This window comes from Eleutherodactylus coqui, chromosome 5 (assembly GCF_035609145.1).
Source record: "Eleutherodactylus coqui strain aEleCoq1 chromosome 5, aEleCoq1.hap1, whole genome shotgun sequence".
Taxonomy (NCBI): Eukaryota; Metazoa; Chordata; class Amphibia; order Anura; family Eleutherodactylidae; genus Eleutherodactylus; species Eleutherodactylus coqui.
This window is the reverse complement of record NC_089841.1, coordinates 143,412,964-143,435,426: the sequence shown is the minus strand read 5'-3', so window position 1 is coordinate 143,435,426 and position 22,463 is coordinate 143,412,964. Positions and strand designations below refer to the sequence as shown.

The 22,463-nt window shown below is 40.2% G+C and overlaps 1 protein-coding gene across 6 annotated transcripts in view; it reads left to right on the top strand.

Annotated features, from left to right (window-relative positions):
* PITPNM2 (phosphatidylinositol transfer protein membrane associated 2) overlaps positions 1 to 22,463 on the top strand; it is a 286,382-nt gene that overhangs the window by 198,599 nt on the left and 65,320 nt on the right. For all 6 annotated transcript variants that reach the window (XM_066603332.1, XM_066603333.1, XM_066603334.1 and 3 more), the window contains 4 exons: positions 5,806 to 6,050; positions 14,817 to 15,006; positions 16,630 to 16,749; positions 21,115 to 21,323. In XM_066603332.1, the coding sequence (XP_066459429.1) occupies positions 5,806 to 6,050; positions 14,817 to 15,006; positions 16,630 to 16,749; positions 21,115 to 21,323 (764 nt within the window). The remainder of the gene's footprint in view (positions 1 to 5,805; positions 6,051 to 14,816; positions 15,007 to 16,629; positions 16,750 to 21,114; positions 21,324 to 22,463) is intronic.

Below are 22,463 nucleotides of genomic sequence, written 5' to 3'. Positions count from 1 at the left end.
GGGAAGGGGTGTGGGAGTATGTGCAAGCCTGCTGCTTGCACATACCAGTGTATATTATTGAATAAGTTAACCACTTAGCTGCTAGCTATTTACGAAGAAGCTAGATATACAAATCTCTCTCTCTCTCTCTCTCTCTCTCTAGAGAGTCGAGAGAGAGACAGACACGTGTGTGTATGTGCGTATTATCCTAGGCTGATGTGAGAAACATATGAAAAGATATATATACAATATAATACATATATTACTAGAACAGATTAAAATAATAGTTTTTGAGATACATGTTAAAATCCTTAAAATGCTCCTCTGATCCCTCAAGATAAAAACGTCATCAATGTAACATTTGTAGAAAACAATCCTATCAGACCACTGGTGGTTCTAACAGATGTACCACTTCTTAAATTCACACACGTATAAATTAGCGATGCTGAGTGCGAATCTTTCACCCATAGCAGTATCCTTGATTTGTTGGTACAGCTCGGAATTGAACAAAAATATTAATTTTTAAGAATAAAGTAGAAAATGTCAATAATAAATTTCTTCTATGCGGATTTAATGTAGTGGTCATGCGAGAGGACAGAGGTGATGGTGCTGATACCAGAATCATGAGGGATGTTGGAATAGAGGGATGTAATGTCAATATTGGCCTAGTTGGATGGCATATTAATAAGTGAGAGCATGTCTTTGAAGCAAGAGTGTAAATGGACCACATACCTCTGGAGGAGAATGTCGATGTACAGCAACAGATTACTGGTGATAGACTTGATGTCGGAAATAATTATTCTGCTGTGGGGATTGTTGTGGTTCTTGTGGACCTTAGGGAGATGGTAAAAGATAGGGACCCTGGATCTTCAATAATGACGAAATCTCTTTCGTTCCTACTGAGGATATGGTTGGTGTATGCTCTTCAGACCAAGTTGAGTAACTCCCCCTGAATGGAAGCTGTGGGATTATAGTGAAACGAGATGTGGTATTCTTCATCTCCCAGAATCCGCATTGCCTCCTGGATACAGGAGGACCTATCCTGTAAAATAATACCTCCACCTTTGTCTGCACTGCGGGTGATATGATCAGGATTATTGAGAAGGGATTTTGAAGCTAATTTCTCTTATCTGCTGAAGTTGCCTCTGACAGACCACGTCTTTCTTATGTTTCTGAATTCTGTAGATACTAGAGAATGAAAGGCATCTATACGGCTTCCTCTATGGTGTGTAGGATAAAAGGAGGATTTAGGTTTGAGATTTGTGTGAAACGGTTCTGCCATAGAGGGAGTGGTTTGTGTGTGTGAGTATCATTAATCGAGTTGGACTGGGTAGGCTGTAAATCCAGACACTTGGGAAGAATAGCTAAAGTATGTACATTTTTTTAATTACTTGATTTATCTTGCAACCAGATTGTATTATAAACATACATCATATTAATTTCTAATATTTCACTTTTGCCACCAACATTGGATGGTTAAGCTCTTCCCTACGTATTTACTTCTTAACGTTTGTCACTTATCAGGAATATGTTGCAATATCTTGACTTAGTTACCTCCTTTTCCTCTAATGGTTTCCGGATATTAATGCTATCAGACTAGCCGAATGCACATTTAAATGTTGGAATATTTATTCTACAATATTGATACAGCCAGAGAGACATCCATCCCGAATGTCCCGGTATTGTGACTTCATAGAGGAATAATTCAACTCGCGTATAAATCCACATATTTTGCATTTATGTATCTTCTGTTTTTTTTAATCAATTGCTTGGGGAACTGGGTAGTGAACACTTGAAGAATTCTGTCAATGTGGGATTTGCTGGGTTCAGAGAAAAGGCACACTAGTAAAAATATACATTATTAGACATGCAAGGATATTTAACAATATACACGATTAGACACGCAAGGATATTGAAGCAGACAGATCCATGACACCCTGCAACGATGAACGTTACCACAATCGTACTCAGTGTGGCTCTTCTATTTAAACTCTTGTGCTTTGTATCTGCAGTTTCTTGTTTCCAAACCAGTAAGGGGACTGAGTTGTGTTTGTACTTTTCTGTGCAGAAGCACACTGCTGTTCTCCATGCACAAGTCATTCCCAGCATTCCAGCTGTCACTCTCACAAATGTCATTACAAGTTCCCCAGCTTTGGCTTCAGTAAGTACAATAAAACGGAGCTGCTCTAGATCAGACCAGATTGTTGTCTGTTTGCAAAACTTCAGGTACTTACTAAACAAAGCCAAAACAATAACAGCTTGGTGCAAGACTATAGACATAACAGATAAGTCTAGTGTTTATTATACGCTACCATTATATACTGCATGCTTTGGTGTGGAGTTTGGGTTTTTTTTTGTGGATATTGAAAAGTATTTTATACTAAGCCTTAAACTTTGGCCCTGCTTGGCTGAACTTTCAATTGTTGTAAACTCTGGTACACATCTTCATTGATAACTAGAGATGAGCGAGCATACTTGCTAAGGACAATTGCTCGAGCAAGCATTGTCCTTAGCGAGTATCTCCCCGCTCGGAAGAAAAGGTTCGGCTGCCGGGGCGGGTTACAGGTGAGTTGCGGCGGTGAGCGGGGGGAAAGAGGGAGAGAGAGATCTCCCCTCCGTTCCTCCCCCCAGCTCCCCGCCCGCCGCCGGCAGCCGAATCTTTTCTTCCGAGCGGGCAGGTACTTGCTAAGGGCAATGCTCAATCAAGTAATTGCCCTTAGCAAGTATGCCCGCTCATCTCTATTGATAACCTATAAATAAAATGTAGTACATCAAAACCAGTTGTATTTAGCTGTATTGTGTGAGATGAACTGTATACCACACAAATTAAGTTTGCAGTCTCAGATGTGGAAGCTGATGTATTGGTGAAGTGATGCACTCTACCTTCCTACACACACAAAATCCTTTCTTTTGCATCCAGAAAAAGGTGGCATGAACTCTGTTTCCCGAATCTTATCCAAATATCATGCAACCGATGCAGAAAACTTCCACACTAAAATTGACATGTGGTGCAGATTTTAATCCCTAGCATGTGAATTTATGCATCAGCTTCATTAAACTCATTACCATTTCAGCCCTGAAAAGCCTCAAAAGTCAGGGTGCATTTAGACACAAAGATGATCGGTCAGAAGATTGGAAATGGGAACACCCCTTTACTGTACTTCACTTACTGTTTATCGCATTGATAATTCGAGACTGGGGGGACACCCATCACACTGAAATAAGTTTCAAAGTAATGATTGGCACCTCCAGTGATTTTTTTTTTTGTTCAATAAGATACCTCAAATATCTGGCGCTGTGTGCAGAAAAAGTCAGAATCCTACTGCACACTGATGAACGGTGAAAACCCTGAAACAGCTGTTTGTGCATGGGCTCTGACTTTGCTTTCAATTCCTGGTTACTGTTGCAAGGCTTGTATAAAGAGTCTAACATTGACTTTATGTATTGCTGCCTTCCAATAGGTGGCATTGTGGAGGTATTGTTTCATCTCCCTTATTTGCATATTACTCAGAGGAGCGTAAATAGCCTTTTAAGTCTCCTCACTCAACGTCTAGGTCCTCTCCCCAAGGAGAAAAGCTAGCGTTTCAGACCCACTTCATAGGCCTCTCTCTAGGCCTATGAAGTGGGTAGTCAGACTCCAACTGTACACTGATGAAGAACAAAAACCCTGAAACAGCTGTATATGCATGGGCTCTGACTTTGCTTTCCATTCCTGGTCATTGTTGCAAGGCTTGTATAAAGAGACTAACATTGACTTCAGGTATTGCTGTCTTCCAATAGGTGGCACTATGGAGATATTGTTTCATCTCCCGTATTTGCAGAAATAAAGTGGATTGATGCAACATACAATAACTTTTACACAGCCTTGATGTTTTAACACCCTGCCCAACCTCCCGCATTTTACTTTCTAGCTGTCCTACTTGGTTAATAAATCCAAAAAAGAGAGAGCACTAGAGACAGGGCAATTGTTTAATGTAGGAGCCGGAATGTGGGAAAATACAAGTGTGAACAGGCCTTTTATAACCATTCACAGATTAAATGAATTGTAAGACCTTAATACAATAATAACCTCACAAAACAGGAATCATTTTCTTATTAAAAGTGATTGGATTATTGAGATTATTAAATGGATAGCAAGCAAGAGTTTAATTTTGCATTCACTGCCCATTACCAGCCGTACCGTTGACCAAGAGCCTCGTGCTGTCTGAGTGTTTGCTTCTACTGAGCAGCAGATGTATTTTTTCATGACAGCAAATTTCTTATCTGCTGCTTAACACATTCTCTTTGTTTATATGGGACAGTCTGTAATTTACACACACAATCTCACAGAAAACTTTTAACTGTTTGGATTTGCTTTTATCTCTGCGTTGCAGAAAATCAGAGCTAAACCTTCAGTAAAACAGCTGGCGTCTAATGGTGCAACCTGTTCATATAAATGGGTTGCAGTTTACTGTCTAAAGTGAGAGCGTTCTGTATTTTCATAGTCCGAGTTGCGTTAGGACTCTCCATGTATTGCTTGGGATTTTCTATGTTGGGGTAATTTATTTTTAACTTTCATATTTTGTGAAGTGCAGTTATAATAAGGCATATTCTGAATAGACAGTTTATCCCAGATTATTGGATTAATAATATGTTTAATCAGAAAATCAATAAGCAATAATATAAACAAATGTTTACTTTAATGAATTATGCCATTTTTTTGCTTCATAATATTGCTTTGTGCTTTAAAAGCTTTGTCGGTTACACACTAATTTTGTCTGTAATAGCATGTATTGCATGGTTCAGTGGATAACACCGTTGCCTGATGGTGCTGGGATTCTGGGTTCAAATCTGCATGAAGTTTGTATATACTCAAAAAAAAAACAAAAAAAAACAACCCACAGGTTAATTTAAAATTTGGATTGGTTCATGTCCATCAGGCTTGCGATGAAATCTATGTACAGCACTGTGGAATACCTTGGCACTATATAAATTAGTTAAATGTGCAGTAAAATACAAATATCTGAGTCTGCCTTCACATCTGCACTGGAGGCTTAGTTCGGAGATTCCGTCACAGATCTGGCATGAACTAGCGCTGCATGCAACTGAGTGGAAACGGAACAAACCCCATTATAGTCAATGGGGTCCATGCAGCACTGTTCGGATTCCCCTTTCCTACTTCCTGGAGCAGGAAAACTGAATCCACGCCATATATGTAAAAGCAGCTTTACATGATCTATATGAACATTTGGTAATACATGGTGATATTTGCAATGAAGAAATCTTCCTATTTTGCTCTTTTCACATTACGTGCTCCGTGTATGCCCAAGGTTTCCATTGGGAGGGTTTCTGATAGAAACTTCAGGCATGTACTGTCACCGTAGGCTGCCATTGTGAGGAAAAAACGTACACTGCATGGTATATGGAATAGTGCAGGCTACTTATTGCAGTCTAGCATCAAACGGTTAAGTGGGCGTATATGAATCCATTTACTGTACTTGCCATAAGCTTTCATACACAGAAGATGTCATGTGAAAGAGAGCCTTTTTTAACTTTTTCTGTGATGTAGCTATAACATATTGTGTTGAGTGTACAAACCATTATAAGAGAAGTAGATATGTTACATTTCATACCCAAAGTTTTGAATTTGCAAGTAGTTGCTGTAACTTTTTTCTTTTGGTGCTTGCTATACTAATCTCTTATTATACCTTTCATAGTGGGACTACAAGTATAATCTGCTGCATGCCATGTGCAATGTTGAGTTTAACTTTTAGTACCTGACTGGTAAAGCTATAAACAGTTTAAAATAAATTAGACAGTGTTTAATTATTTTTATGTTCCATATAGGATGAATCGGTGCAAGCCTCCATGCAACCATGTAAAGTCCATGTGTTAATCCTAGTACTTCATGGAGGTAATATCCTGGATACTGGTGGTGGAGATCAGAGTTCCAAACAAGGTGACGTCAATACCATCAAGTCTGTATTTGACACTGTAATGAGAGTGCATTACCCAGCGGCATTAGGACACATTGCCGTCAGGCTCGTTCCCTGCCCAGCCATCTGCTCGGAAGCATTTTCACTGGTATCCAAGTGAGTCTTTATCTTTTTTCCCATTGTAATCTTCTACCTTGTTGTCGTGACATTGCTCCCTGTGAGGCCACAAACAAGCAAAGCAGGCTAAATGTATAATTTATCATGATGTCGGAAAAGAATAAACATTTCTGTTCATATCTATGAATGATGTTTTCAGCTTGTTACAACATTTTTTTTACCTATATGCAAATTTAGTATTACCATTATAAGCCTGGTTATCTGTTTATCTATGCATTAAAAGCAACGTTAGACTTTAGAGTAGAAAGTAAACTGAACATATTCTGTTTAGCTGCTTTCTATAAAAGAGTAAAAAGTAAACGTAAGGCCAAATGTAGCGGTCAAAGTGTATATTAGCTGTGGGGTGAGCACTGCAGAACGTGGTTGTACTGCAAATCTACAAGACTGGCTTTACTCCTTTATATTCATGCAGTTTTTACAAGTAAACAGATTTTAGGATGTTTACAGTACACTTTAACCTCTAAGGCTGCCTGTCCCCGGCCGAGGCAGAATATTGCTAGCGATATTCCGGCGCGGGGGAGAACTGACAGATCTCCGCGGTGAGCCTATCTGATAGATAGGCTGACCGTGGAAAATCGCAGCATGCTGCAATTTGAATCCCGTGAGTGGAGAATCACTATGATACTCTGCTTGTGGATGTCGGGCTGCGCTTTCGATAGTAAGTCTATGGAAAGCTTTCACTGTGTTACCCGCGGCCGGATTATCGTCACAGATAAGCATTTTACCTCAGTTATTTTAGTATTTTTTTTTAACGCTTTTTGCTGTGCAGGGTAAAAAGTGTGTTCAATTTATTGTGTGAGTTGTTACGGATAAGACGATACCAAATATGTGAGATTTAAATTTTTTCTATACTTTGACCTTTTTTTATGCGATTTGTGTCCCTGTGGGGGACTTGTACCATAGTGGCCATTATCGCTATGTCCTGCAATGTCTTATTGCTTCTAATAGCGAATATAGGCACTGGCAATGCAGGACGCCTGTATCTGGCGTCCTGTTGCCATGGTAACCCCGACGACCCTTCGCGATAAAATAGAGGGGGGTCGATTCCATCACAGAAGGAGCCCGCTCCCTCTGTGAATTCTTTACATGCCACGATCTACATAGATCGCGGCAGGAAAGTGGTTACAGCGGGGGGCGCTGTCACAATGCACCCCCGCTGTTGCAGAGGGAGGCCGGCAATCAGTGACAGCCGTCTCCCACTTGCGGATAGCGCGAGATCTTTCCTGATCTCGCGTTACCCCCAGGGCGTAACTGGATGTCCTGTTGCACTAAGTACCACCCTGCCAGGGCGTACAGTTACGTCCTGTGGCGTTAAGAGGTTAAAAAGGTATTTTGATCTTTTAATGTGATGGCATATTGCTAGGATATTCCATCACATTATGATTGTGAGAATACAAGAGGTCAGACCCCACTTGATCGTATAATGCTGGCATATCTAAGCGATGTGCCATCACTTTATTAGACATAAAATGCCCTTTTTAACACATGGATGGAGACTAGTGTTATATGACAGAATTTGTCAGGAGGTAAGTATCTGATTTCTGAAGTTTCCATCTCATATCTCAGGCATTCAACCTTGGCTACGCATTTAGTGCAAATATTGATAAAACTGTCGATGCTATGTGGCTTCCTAATTATTCTAGGTGAGGATAAAGGCACAAGTAAGTAACCTTTTGCCTATCACAAAAATTACAGCATGATCACATGCACCCCTGGCCTTAGTGGGAACCAGTCAGCTTGAACATGCTGTCCAGGCGTCATGTTATGGATTAGGAGGCGCTGAGCAGATTGATGTATAGTTTTATGGGGAAAGATCCAGTATAACTTGCACTTTATACATTTAAATCTCTGCTCACCCTGAGCTTAAGGGTCCAGTGGGCGGTCCTATCCGTGACTGACAGCTAGTTGTGTATGACTCTTCATAGAGAAATACTTGTCAATCAGTGACAAGACCGTTACAAAAATGAAAAAATACAGGTCTTGCTAAATCTTATCCCACAAAACTATATATAATAATAAACTTTATTTGTATAGCGCCAACATATTCCACAGCGCTTCATGCTGCCTGCAGAATGGACTGGATTTTCAGGGCAACAGGTTCCCTCCTATATATTGCTATATTAAATCCGGTGGGCTTATTTGAAGTTACTTTTGTTGAGTAGCAGTACTATGATGTAACAGTGATTCCCACTACTAGGCAAGTCGTACTACTAAGTAAGTTTCTGTATTGTACTCATGAGGTTCTGTATTGTAGCATACAACATGATAGCAGAAGACTTTTTTATTGCAGTAACAATATCGCTGTATCGGACAACTGTAGCATTCTCTGGGTCTTATATACAAGGTTATTTGCCTTAACCATGCATCATTTTGTCTTCTATTAACCTCTCCGGTTGTTTCTCTCTAACTTTGCTGTGTAATTTTTAGTTCTGTGACATCCACATCATTAGAGAGTTTGAAGAAGGTTATACAGCTTGCTAGCTTAGAGATCCCCACTCCTTCAGCTTGCTCTGTTTTATCATTATGATAAATGGTGTAGTTAAAACAAGTTAGCTGGAGGAGTGGGAGTTTAAGCATGTAAATGAAGTCTATGTGCAGCACATGCCACACAAGCAAACTTATAGGGGAACATTGATGGACCAGTCTCTTCCCTAGTGCAGCTTGTGCCAAGTCCATCAATAGAACACATGTTCATGAATCTGATGTATGCCTAAAACAATACCATATTGAACAGAGGATATTTTGAACATTAGAAAAGCGTGGGAAAAATTTGACAAATGAATGAGTCTGAAGCTGCACCAACTTTTCCAGACAAATTTGTGCATATCAAAAAAAGTGATACGAGGTTTGGGTTTAAGTACATTGAGAAACTTCTCCAACTAGGATATAAAGATAGTTCTCAAACAATAGCACCATAAGCTGTCCAAATTATACAGTTATAAAACCTACTAAGGATACTACCATGCAGCTCGTACATAAAAATACCATCATATTCTTGCCATCATTATAACTTGAGAATATTTGGAATTATAGCCTAGTTGTACATAGGAGCCTTTTGGAGTTCCCTTGTAGTAACTACAGTTACTTGCCTCAAGAACGTTGCCCTGACCAGACTCGCCATTATCACTCAACCTGAAGAGAACCACTCGCAAGTTATACCAACGAGCAAGCAATTATTCTCCAGCCACACAGATTGGTCATGTGTGACTACTTAACTATGTGGTTTGAACAGATTGCATAATATTGATCCCAAGCAGATGGTATAACAAACAGTTTCTATATTTATATGTGCCTGGCTCACTGGTCAAATATGGCAATAAAATATAAACTAAAATAATGTGGAATCTCTCGTTATTGAAATTTTCAGAAAATATAACCAGAAACAACATTTCCAATACAGCAGACGCTTAGGTTTGAACAGAATAGAAAGTCAAGGCTTTTAAGTTGATGAACAATTGGATAACTCATGACCTCTAGGCCAAGTATAAATGATACAGACCTGAAACCGAGTATGAAATATATAACTAGGGGAATTCTCCACAAAAAAAGCAGGGACTAAAGTAGTGGTCAGCGTTAACTATTTAGATAGCTGACAGTGCACCAACGCAGCCAGCTGTAGAGAGAGGCCTCACTTCAGCTCTCCATTGCCCTCTCTCCCGCAACACAATTTTGGGGTGCCTAGTGAAGGCTCTCAGGGCTGGCATGTATTGCAGTCTATTGAGCTCCACCAGTGGCAGAGCTTAACAGAGTATCATTAAAAATATTATATGTATTGAAGTATTGCAAAACATTGTAGAAGCAATCAAAATATTAAGTAGAAGTCTCCTACGGGAACTGATAAAGGGGAAAAAAGTATAAAGAATTAAATACAATTTGAAAAAATATTTAATCATTTAAAAAAGTTTTAAAAAAAACTTTTACAGTTTCTCATATAAGATAACTAAAATAAACATAATTGGTATCGCTGAATCTCTAAAAAGACTGATCCTTTTAAAATATTCATCTTACATGGTAAGTGTTATAGGGGGTAAAAAACAAGGTCAGGACTGCTTTTTGGGGCACCACATTTCCTAAAAGATAAAATAAAAAAAAGAGCTGTATATATCCCAAAATGGTAACAATAGAAGCTACAAGTCGTCCTGTTAAACAAGCCACACACAGCCCTAACGACGAAAAAATAAAAGTTGTAAATCTCAGAATATAGCAAGAAAAAGCAATTTAAAAAAAGGTTTATTTTTTAAATGTAGTAATGCATTCCAAAACTGTGTAAATTAGGTATTGCCACATTTGTACTGTGGATTTTTTGTACTGACCCACAGAATGAATTTAATACGCTATTTAAAAAAATGATGGTCTTTAAAGGTTTTAAAGGGAACTTATGTACTTTATGCTGCCATCACTAAGCAAAGCAGAAAGTAGTGGCAGATATGCTGATTTCAGTAATCTGTTACTTACTTGTTGTTTTTTAAAATCGTACACCTTGTTTTTGTAGCACCCAGCAAGATATGAATCTAACTTATTGGTGCCCTGTGTGGCACAGAGTGTTAAGGCAGCAGAAATGCAGTCCTAAGCTTTCACTCACCTACTGAAAGTTGTGAGTTCAGTCCCTGCTTGGTTCAGGTAGCCGGCTTAAGGTTGACTCAGCCTTCCATCCTTCTGACTGGTTAAAGATGACTGGGGAAGGCACAATAGCAAACCAACCCTTAAAAACAGTCTACCAAGAAAATCAGATCGAAAATAGTAATGCAGTACTTCTTGTAATGATGGGAGAAAAGCTAGATGCAATGAGACTACTGTCACACATGGAGATTTTGCTTAGGTTTTTGGATGTAGTTTTAAAGCCACCCTCACAAGTGGATTCAAAAAAAAGATGTGTGTCCTTTTGTTTATGGTCCCATGTTGCCGTAAAAACTGCATGTGGCCACAACCCCACAGGTACACAGTGGCCAATGGCTGGAAGAATTTGCAAATAAAAGGGCTGTATTACCAGCAAAATCTTCTGGCCATTGGCCGCTGTGAGTAGTTAGGGTTTCATCCGCATGCTATTTTCTGCAGTGTAGGACCCTACCTTCATGCTTTTTCTCCATTTATGATCTTCACTTGATTTTAGTTTCAGAAACTGCATCTGAAACCTGCATGTCTGACAGTACTCCCAAGATGCAGAATTTTACAAATCACCTGATTAGCCTTTATTTTAATTGAGTCGGTGGGGAGGTGTTCAGACGTAGATATTACCGGTATTATTACTATCTATTCACTCAACCATTTTGCATTGTACATTGTGATTTTGCTAGGGTTTTTTTTCTAGGAAACACAAACAGAATTTTAATGTGTATGAATATACAAAGACAAGGCTGTACTGAAAGTAGTATGTTTAAACTGTTTTATTGGTATTAGGTAACCTAGTCATGCAACATATGGTGCAAAGAATTATCTTGCAACACACAAATATACTGAAAGTAGTATAATCTTCTTTTTTTTTTTGTCCAGTCCAGCTGCTAGGGTAGCTCCAGTTACTGCCCGCACAAATCAGTAATTCCTAAAAATGACAATACATCTAGCCTCATTCATTGGATTGCATTACTGCTATATTGCAATTGTTTAATAAGAGTTTGTTCACACATTGCAGTCAAGTCATGGAGAGCAACTGGGCTACAATGTCTGAATACAATGTCTGAATATACCCTAAATGTGAATGGCTAATTGTGTGTTCTTTGATTCTATGATACCCTAATGATACTGCATTAAGGGTATCAAAGAATGGTAGAGTTGGAAGGGATCTCCGGGGTCATCGGGTCCAACCCTCTGCTCAGTCGAGGATTCACTAAATCATCCCAGATAGATATTTGTCCAGCCTTTGTTTGAACACTTCCATTGAAGGAGAACTTGCCACCTTCCGTGGTAACCTGCTCCACTCATTGATCACCCTCACTGTCGAAAATAGTTTTTTCTAATATCTAATTTGTGTCTCCTCCCTTTCAGTTTCATCCCATTGTTTCTAGTCTTTCCTGCAACAAATGAGAATAGGGCTGATCCCTCTGCACTGTGACAGCCCTTCAGATATTTGTAGACTGCTACTAAGTCTCCTCTCAGCCTTCTTTTTTGCAAGCTAAACATTCCCAGATCCTTTAACTGTTCCTCATAGGAACTCTTCTCTGAACTTGCTCCAGTTTGTCTGTGTCTTTTTTAAAGTGGGGTGCCCCAAACTGGACACAGTATTCCAGATGAGGTCTGACTAAGGAAGAGTAGAGGGGGATAATGACCTCACATGATCTAGACTCTATGCTTCTTTTAATACATCCCAGAATTGTGTTTGCCTTTTTGGCTGCTGCATCACATTGTTGACTTATGTTTAGTCTATGATCTATTAGTATACCCAAGTCTTTTTCACATATACTGCTGTTTAGCCCAATTGCCCCTATTTTGTATGTGCTTTTTTCATTTTTCTTGCCCAGATGTAGGACTTTGCATTTCTCCTTGTTAAATACCATTCTGTTAGTCGCTGCCCACTGTTCAAGCTTTTCTAGATATTTTTGACTACTTTCCCTCTCTTCCCTGGTGTTAGCTATCCCTCAGCATGTTACAGCAGAATAGTTGAGATGCGTAGCTGCGTCAAAACCGTGGCAAATTGCAGTAAAGCCGCATGCCTTTAAAAAAAAATATGCAATTTTACCGCAGCACCTGAACACAAACTAAGGTAATCTCCCTGGCCGCATTGTTGATAAAAAAATGTATTGTGTGTGTGCTACTGCAAAGACTTTTAAAATCACCTGTTTGAAGGGGGCTGTCTCATGACTACAGCCCCTTTATGTATTGTCTTTAACGGAAAAGGGCTGACGATTTGATGCTTAAATGATAAAAGCTAGGTGACCACCTCTGTAATGATGGCCATATTGTGACTCAGCTTTGTGAGACACAGATATAATTAGGAAATAGATGAATTAAATATATTTAGTGTTTCCTTTTTGTATTTGGGGGTTTATCCACCCTAAAGCATTCCCATTACCTCCTTCTTTGAGAACAGCTTGTTATAATCAATGACATTGGCTATAATTAAATGTGACGGGACAGTTACTGCTGATCGTTTTACTTCTGCACTTGCCGTAAGCAGTTCTGTCTGCAGCCTTGTGCAAGGTTATTCTCCTCTCTCTCCCCTGGCATCTGTAGCTGATTATAATGTGATATCCTGTGATAGCACATTATAGAAGGTGTAACACACTAATACGCTGTCATAGTATAGCATGCAATTTAAGCATCTTTGGAAAGCCATTCTGGAAATTCCTTCAGCTGATGTAAACATTTGTAAAGACTTTGCATAGTAAATTTCACCTAGTCTTTTCTAATGTGTATGGGGAACACCCGACCCGAAAGAAAAAGCAGGAATGTAGGAGCCAAAGCGTACCAGACTTAACATAACATTCCAAAATAAGCTGCAGTGTGCACATGAGGAATAACACTATATGTGCCCATTATATCTAATTCACATTTGTTTCTGAGTTGGTGGGAGAAGCCTACTGTTTGACATTTTCTCTGTGTGTAGTATATAGAAGACATCCCGATACTGCTCCCTAACTCTCTGTAACACACACACAAATAAGTGCATGATGCAGGGATATTATATAGCTGTACTGAGCAATGTAGATGTTTTCAGTAGCTGTAGGACAGTAAATAATACCCCACCACCACCACCTCTCCTTTGCTCTCCACAATTTTCTATGGGCAGCATGAGTTATCACCTTCCTCCACTTTCTGTTCTCTGTCTTGTTAGCTCTGTTACCAGAGACAGGCATCACATGACAACAAACAATGGACCGCAAATTAGATAGAAGGGAAACCCTAAGTGGCCAGCACTTCAGAGGGATTTTTCAGCACAAAAATGTAATATTATGTAAATAAAGTGATTCGCACTTTTGCCAATTATCATATTGACTATCACATAAGCACAACTTGTTTAAAAAGTCAGTAACCATCTAAATAAGCCTGATCCTGTGTTACTGTGCCAAGATAACCCTCCGTCAAAGGCGTTCAATCGCAGCATATTCCGCTTTCTCTATTGTAAACGCACGCATGCATGCTTCGCATCACATACATGTACAGGGGAAAGTCAAATATAATAGCTTGCTGAAGTGTGTAAGCTCCAATTCAGATGCTCATGATTTGTGATGTACCCATGTTGTGATCTTAGACGTAAAGGCCCTTTTACACGGAACGACTATCGTTCAAAAAAACCGTTCAAACGAGCAGAAATGAATGATAATCATTCCGTGTAAACGCAGCGAACAATGAATGATAAATCGCTTTTCATTCATTTTATGCAGGCATAAAAAACATTGTTGGTTCGTTCGCTAATCATTCGGTATAAAGACCGATCATTCAGTTGTTCTCATTCACTTATACACTGAATGTGAACGACTGAATGATTTATTCTTTGAACAAGCCAACGATGTATCTGTCTGTATAAATAGGCTGCCTGAGTGAACTCCAAGATCATTCGCCATTCATATGATAAATCGTTTAGCGTAAACTGACCCTAACAATGCGTAGTTTCTTCTGAATTTGCACCAATTAGTGTGTATCTATGCCATTAAATTCCACAATGGGACCTGATGAGTGCCGGATTATCTGAATTGCTGACTTAATTAGGTAGATAATTTTATAGCTATATTTATTAAGTATATTGCTATATATTAGGTATTTAAGTAGTAAAGAGGTATTAATGCAGTTGATCTGCTTGTGTGTTTGCAGCTTGAGTCCTTACAGCTATGATGAAGGCTGTCTGTCAAACAGTCAGGACCACATCCCCCTTGCTGCCCTTCCACTCCTGGCCACGTCCTCTCCACAGTACCTGGAAGCTGTAGCAACAGTTATTCATCGAGCCAACCAGGTCTATTTGGATTTCACTAAATCACAAGAAGGCATGTCCTTTACTGGGCAGGTGAGTCAACGGAAGTATTTTATAAGACTTATTAACATAGTAACACAGTTTATAGGATTGGAAAAAGAGATGCCAAATATTTTGGACTACGTGCTCGCGTTGTGGAATTTTGTGTGGAACCACACGAGATGCACGTCAAAATCCCCACCAGTTAGTGCAGATTTTGGCGTAATTTCCACGCAGATCTGCAGTAGTTTCACTCTTTAAAGTTAAGGGGTAATTCTAATTGGCGAACAGGCCCATCTTATATCACTGAACAGACCCCATTGACTATATTGGGATCTGTTCGGTTTCCATCTGGATGTCCTGATCATAAGGCTAACTTCACACAGGTGATTGCGATATTGCGCTCGCCAACATGCGATTTCCCCGTGGTTGCGACACGTTTTTATATCAAAACCGCCTTCTTCAGGGAAGTAGCAATCTTCTGCCATGACTGAGGGTCCCAGAGTTTATCCCATTGTTTTCAATGAGGAAACCTTGCATCATGTGCAGCTAGCATGTGGTGCGTAGCTGCCGATGGCCCCATTGAAAACAATGGGTGATGTGATGGCATGCCCAAAAATAGGATGTGCTGTACTTTTTTTTACTGGAAGAAAAAAAAATCCCTTATGTGTATGACCCCATTCAAATGATTGGGGTTGATATTCATGCGTGATATATGGGGGCAAAATGGTGATGTTTTTTGTCTCTCCTGTAAGTTTGATAGATTTGACATATAAGCTATTGCAGTTAACGCAACAATATGAGATCTCTGGTCTGAGTTGAGGCACTATCTTAAAGGGAACCTGTCAGCAGTTCTATGTAGGTTAAACCACTTACAGCTAGAGAACCTTACAGTAGAGTGCTTTACAAATCTCATTATAGTGCCTGAGGCAACATACCTTGAAAAACAAGACTTTCAAAATTTCTGTCTAGACTCTCTATGCTGCCCGCACTCCGCTCCATAACCTGGCCCCTACATCATTAATGGGAACATCCAAGTCTCAAGCATGTGGAGCAGCGTGTGCGCAGACGATTTATCTGTACTGTGGGCAGATTCAACCTGCTCTTCTGCGCTGGTTCGCATTAAGATGGCGCATTCAGAGGCTTGCTTCGTCCCGTGGATGATGTAAGACATATTATTCACATTAAAATGACAGAAACCAGTGTTGCCTGATGGAACCCATTGACTGCACTATATTTTCTGAAATCAATGATGGAAATTCATGACAGAAACCACAGAGGGAAGTGTGAGCAGAGCCTTATCTGCTTGAAGGGGTTTTCCCATGGCTTAAAATTGTTTCACAACCTCTCTTTCCTACCTAGTTGCTGGTGACCAGGACAAGTGACTGTTGTAGCCAATCACTGGCTATAGAACATGTGACCAGTGATTGGCTGCAGCAGTCACATGTCCTGCTCAGCAGCAGCGAGGAAGTATAAAGTGGTTGTGAGCAGTTTTAAGTTGTGGGAAAGTTCCTTTACTTTTCCTTAATCTTCATATTGTATTAAATATGGTTGACATTCTGAAGGTCTTAGGAACCAGTTACTTCTTCCATAGAGTTATGGTTTCAAATACACTATTTATTTTTTAATCTTTACACTATTTATATTTTAACATTGTAACCATTTTTTCTGTTCTAGGTTTGTTTGGTCGGTGACTGTGTTGGAGGAATTTTGGGATTCGATGCCTTATGTTATAACAGTCAAACTGTGTCTGAAAGCCAAAACAGCAGTCGCAGAGGAAGTGTTGTTAGTGTTCAGGTATCATACAAAGAATAAATGTTATCCTGTCGTTTATTATATTTAAAATTAGGATGTATTTGCGTAATTCTTTCATGGGACAAACGTCTACCCAAAGCTCTGATTTTAATGGAATTTCATTATTTGGTATGGGTAACATTTTCATTTTTCTTACCAATAGTTTTAATGACTTGGAAACATTAGTCCCTCTACAGAGAGAAACAAAAAAATACCACTAGTGCTCTCATTGTAAGTGATAGAGCATATTTATGCAAATAAGGAAGATGGAACAATACCTCTGTAGCGCCACCTATTGGATGGCAGCATTCCTGCAAATCAATGCCCGACCCTTTATACAGGTCTTTAGAACAGTGATTGGGAATTGAAAACCAAGCCAGGATCCATACATGCAGAGCTGTTTCTGGAGTTTTGCCCCTCATCAGAGAATATTTAGTGACTGTACAGTGGTACAATGTTACTTATTCATCAAAGGGAACAATGTGTTGCCCACGTACAAGTACAGTATATAAAAGCATATGCCTGTTTAATGGCTACAGGCAACATTTTCAGTCTTTTGCACTGCTATTAGTATTTCTCAGTTTTCATTCGCAGGTCATAAATATGAACTAAAGCTTTTTGACTTCTCAAACACTTTCCTCCTCATAAGTGGGTTACATTAGGTTAAGATGATTGAATTGCACCATAATAGCACTTTGGAATATAAACATCAACTTCTGAATGTCTTTCTGCCAAACCTCTTGGGATCAGATGACGTTAGGAAAATCTGTGGCATGCAGAAGGCATGGGCACTATGTTTCAACTAGCAAGTCTTCATGTTTGGCAGTGTTCTAAAGATTTCCTTGACTCTCATCTTTTTAGGTTTTCAGAAAGTCTCTAAAATCCCATTATTTGGAATTTAGTATATTTTTTTCCCTTCACCTATAGCCAAGAATTACACCCATAACTTTTTTTTTTTAAATTAAGTAAAACTACAAATACTGTCATTACTTTCAGCACAATATTATAGCCACTTTTTCTTTTTCGGTTTCTTTCACTTGTGGCACTCTGGTTACCTACTGTGCCAAGTAATTCTATTATTGATTTGTTATGTATTAAGTTTGCCTTAGTTAGCATCTATTTTGATCTGACATTGCGGAAAGGTCGCAGATTGTGCGTCATCGCCAATGACAGCGCGAGGAACAAAAGATTATAAAAAAATTATGTATTGCGCGTAACCGACTGCTAGCTGTCCGGACCATCCGCAGTACAGATAAATTCAGCTGCACACGGACGCCAGCCAGGCACAGGATCGGATTCCGCTGTGGGCTCCGACCTGTTCATGTGAGACCAGCCTTGACGTGTGCAGTTCTATTAAACAGATCTGTTAAACAGAACACAAACTGAATAGCTTCCATATGTGTCTGTAGCCCATAGAGTACTATGTGAAAAAAGAAAAAAAAATGGAAGGTCCTTTCCATCCAGTTTCTATTTTTGTTTTGGATCGAAAAGAAAGTTCTGCAGGTCAGTCAGAACTGAAGCAAACGGAGTCCCATTACGGGTTTTACTGAATCAGTTTATTTTCTGTTTTTCTGATGGAACAGGAAAACTGAAAACAAAATGCTAATTTAAACACAGCCTAAGGCCGCCTGCAGACGGGTGGAAATTCCGCGGCAGGATTTCCCACGGAATTTCCGCTCTTGGAAGCTGCCATAGGATTGTGTTAGCAAACACAATCCTAGGCAGATGGCTGCGGTTTGTCCGCGCAAAATCTCGCACGACAAACAAAACCGCAGCATGTTCCATTTCTGTGCGGGGCTCGCAGAGCCCCGCAGAGAAACGTCACTCGCCCTCCGCCAGCTCTGGTCCGCGCATGCGCCGGCTGCCCGGCAGCCAGCACATGAAAGATCCGGAGCTGCGGGGCGCGGGTGAGTACGCACTGCTCTCTGCAGGCGCTTGGGTCGGGTCCCGCGGCAAGAATTCTCACTGCCGGATCCGACCCGGCCGTCTGGAGGTGGCCTAGAGCAGCCTCACATTTCATTGTTTATTAAGCGCACAACATATGCATGCCCAGTACGTGGTAAATGGAGTTGTTGAAAGTACATAGATTTTCATTGATACATTCACACTTGCGTATATTCACTGCGTATAATACGCTCACAAAAAAAACTCAGCTTGTTCTATCCTACCACATATTACACGCAATAGAGCCATATTGTTCTCTGAGTGTATATGCAAATGCTGTGCATACGCCATTACATTGCGTATGTGTGCACTTTATATGTATGTTGCTAGGAAACAAAATAGGGAAAGTAAAATTAAAACAAAAAAGAGGAAGCCAGTGCATGACATTGTGCGTGAGATACGCTGCCGTGCACAGGCATACGCGATCACATTCGTGGTGATTGCAGCTCCACACACCGGTAAAACGCTGCATTTTATACGCAGTATTTTACCATACGCTTATGGTATGACTGATTGTTGTATAATATTTCTGGGTTTGTTTTTATCACGGTTTTCTGTTTGTGTGTCTTTGTTTAGGCATTTTCCTATGCATGAATGAAAAAGTATTTGGCTTCTTGAATCATTTATTTCTTGTTTGTTCTCTGTATACTTTACACACAACGTGATAAACATCACCAATCGAACAGTTAAAGGGGTTGTCCCGTGGCGAAATCCAAAATTTTTTTTTTCAACTTACCCCTGCATTCTGCCCTGTTAAAATCAATTCCGTTTGTTATTTAAAAAAAAAAAATCGCTTACCTGCATCCCTGTTCGCGCAGCATCTTCTTTTCTTTTAAAGATGGCCGCCGGTGCTTTCCCAATGGTGTACCGCGGTTTTCTCCCATGGTGCACCATGGATTGTCTTCTCCTTCCTTGTGTTCCACTGCCGATACAGCCACCTCATTGGCTGATCGGCACCATGTGACGGAGGCGGAGCTTCGATGACGACGCGCAGACCAGCTCTCCGGCGCGAGCGCGCTGGAGCGGCCCCATTCACCAGGTAGAAGACTGCTACGCAAGCGCGTCTAAAGCAGCCAGAAGACACAGAAATTAGATGGCACCATGGAGACGGGGACGCCAGCAACGGAGTGGGTAAGTGAATAACTTCTGCATGGCTCATATTTAATGCACGATGTATATTACAAAGTGCATTAATATGGCCATACAGGCTGCGGGACAACCCCTTAAAGCAGAGCATATACATGGGAGAGCTGTTCCAACTACAGATTTTGATAACAAGGTCGAATTGATCTGGCTTCAGATATATGGGAGCAGAACATCTTTGATTCCCCTCAGGCAGTAGAGCCCCGTTGTGACTTCTAAAAGGCCTTTCGCACAGGATGGAATAGGCCGCATAGTGGACTGCTAGCCGCAGGCTGCCTGCAGATTTTGATGCAGAATTGAAAACTGCTTAAAACCTGCCTGCAATTCTGCATGAAAATCCACAATTAGACGTGCAGATTTTGATGTGGAATTTTGCGACTGTGGATTTATCTGCATCCTGCGGCGTAATTCTGTCCCGTATGAAAGACCTCTAAGGGTAGTTTTATACAAGCACCCAACAGTAATCCTAGCGATTTGTCACTCCTGTGTTTTCACTTAGTAGGTGATGATTGCTCACTGGATGGAGGCGGAATGAGCTTGGAGATCTCTTCTGACTGCTTGCCTCCATTCAGAGTAAACGGGCAGTCTGTGATAGCTGAACGACTGCCTGTCTACATGGGCCAACAGGCGGTTAGTTTTTAGGTGAGCTGAAAACAAAGTGACTCCCGACAAGTGAGCGATTCTCGTTTCAGCAATTACTCGGGCGACTGTTGGCCCGTGTAACCCCATGCATCCCCCATGTTCTAAATGTCTGAACATTAATAATTTTTAAATGTGTTACTGGAATTCAAATAAACCTACTTACAGGTATGCCAGGTTAAAGAACTTCAATTGACCAGTAAAATGATAAATACTCGCCACTAACGTACAATTAACTTGAAGGATTACTACGAATGTTAATTTTATCTAAGTGTGTGGGACTAACAGCTGCCAGATATATCTTTCTTTTATCTCATTTGAAACAGTAGCTTTATACTGTAAAAAAAAAATCTGACCGGTCCATTATATACCTGACAGTCCCCATAAACATCTGCAAATAGAAAAAAAAAATAATTAAAGGCGGAAGTCCAACTATATGATGCAGATTAAAAACAAGAGCGAGAAGAGTACATTGTAGAATATAAACCTAGTAAAGCACAGTAATGATGACCTGATAGAAAGTTGCTACTTATATGAATTATAGACAGTTACTTGTGCTAAGTACGTAATTTCCTAAGTTCATGCACACTTAATACTCACATTGCTTTACAGATGTTTTGACTTGTTCACTATTTATTCCAGGACACAGACCTCCTGTCTCCAGGCATCAGCGTCAACAACAGCTACTGCAGTAGTTCAAACCTTGAGACAAGTAGGCACTTGAGCCGCAGTAACATTGACATACCTCGGAGTAATGGTGAAGATCCAAAGAAACAGCTTCCACGGAAGAGAAGTGATTCCTCCACATACGAACTGGACACCATCAAACAACATCAAGCTTTTCTTTCTAGGTATGTAAATATAAATCACTTCTAGTAGTGCTGTGCCTTTTTATTTATGCTTCAGGTTTATGCCTGTGTGTTAGGCACCCTGTCAAAGAGCGTGATTCCTCCGACGCTGTCTGAAGCTTTTCATGGCGTTGCTATGGAAAGCGCCAGCCCCCTGTCCACGAGCAGAGAATCATTGCGATTCTCCGATCGCCAGCAATTTCTCTCATATAGTCTGACAGCGGAGATCCGTCTGCCGGCTCCTGCTCCCGGGCGGCGGCTCCCACGGCGGAGATCTGCCACGGGATACCACAACGCCCGTGCACAGGGGGCCTTAGAAAGTTCCATGTAAGAATAAACGTAAGCAAAATAACTGAGTCTGAATGTTTATTGTGATGCAGCTTACTAGGATATATTCACATGCGGCAGAGTTTTCTGCAACTGAAAAGCAGAGGTGGCACAGAAATGCATGCACTTGCTGCAGAAACAGTACCATTCTGATAAGTGGACTGATTTTTTTCAGCCACAGAAAAGTCTGCAGCAAATCTGCAACTTGTGTCTAAACTCTTGAAGTGTGCTTATACCTGGAATATTCAATCATACTACATAATCTGAACATTTTAGGGGATAAAAGTGGCAAATACTGCTATGAGCACAATGTCATTTCCCTTCCTCCACATATAAGAGTGAGCAGAAGATACATGTAGACTAGGAAAAGATTAAATGTGGCTTCCTGTCACAATGTGTCATGTTAGTGAATTTGAGCATCAAGAAGGGCACAAGGGTTTATTAAAGATAAAAAACGTGTTCTATAAAATATATGGCTTTGTGTAATATATACATACATTGAAACCTCTTTGAGACAACCACCCAAAAGTGGTCTTCTAGAGTAGTGGCCGTATTAAAGAAGATGGCCAGTATACATAATATGTGGGGGATCTGAAAATCCTGTCACAGTAAATCTGGTTGGGATAAGGGAGTGTACTTCTCAGAGGTGGGCTTTTGAAGATGTTTCCCTCTAAAAAGAAAAATTCTATAGCACTCACTTTTTTAAATGATGTGTATTGTGAGTAAATGCTATTTAATTCATTAAACATCAAAGACCCAAAGATATGTTACCCAGAAGGCAAGGTAACATCTTAATCTATCTATATTCATAAATGG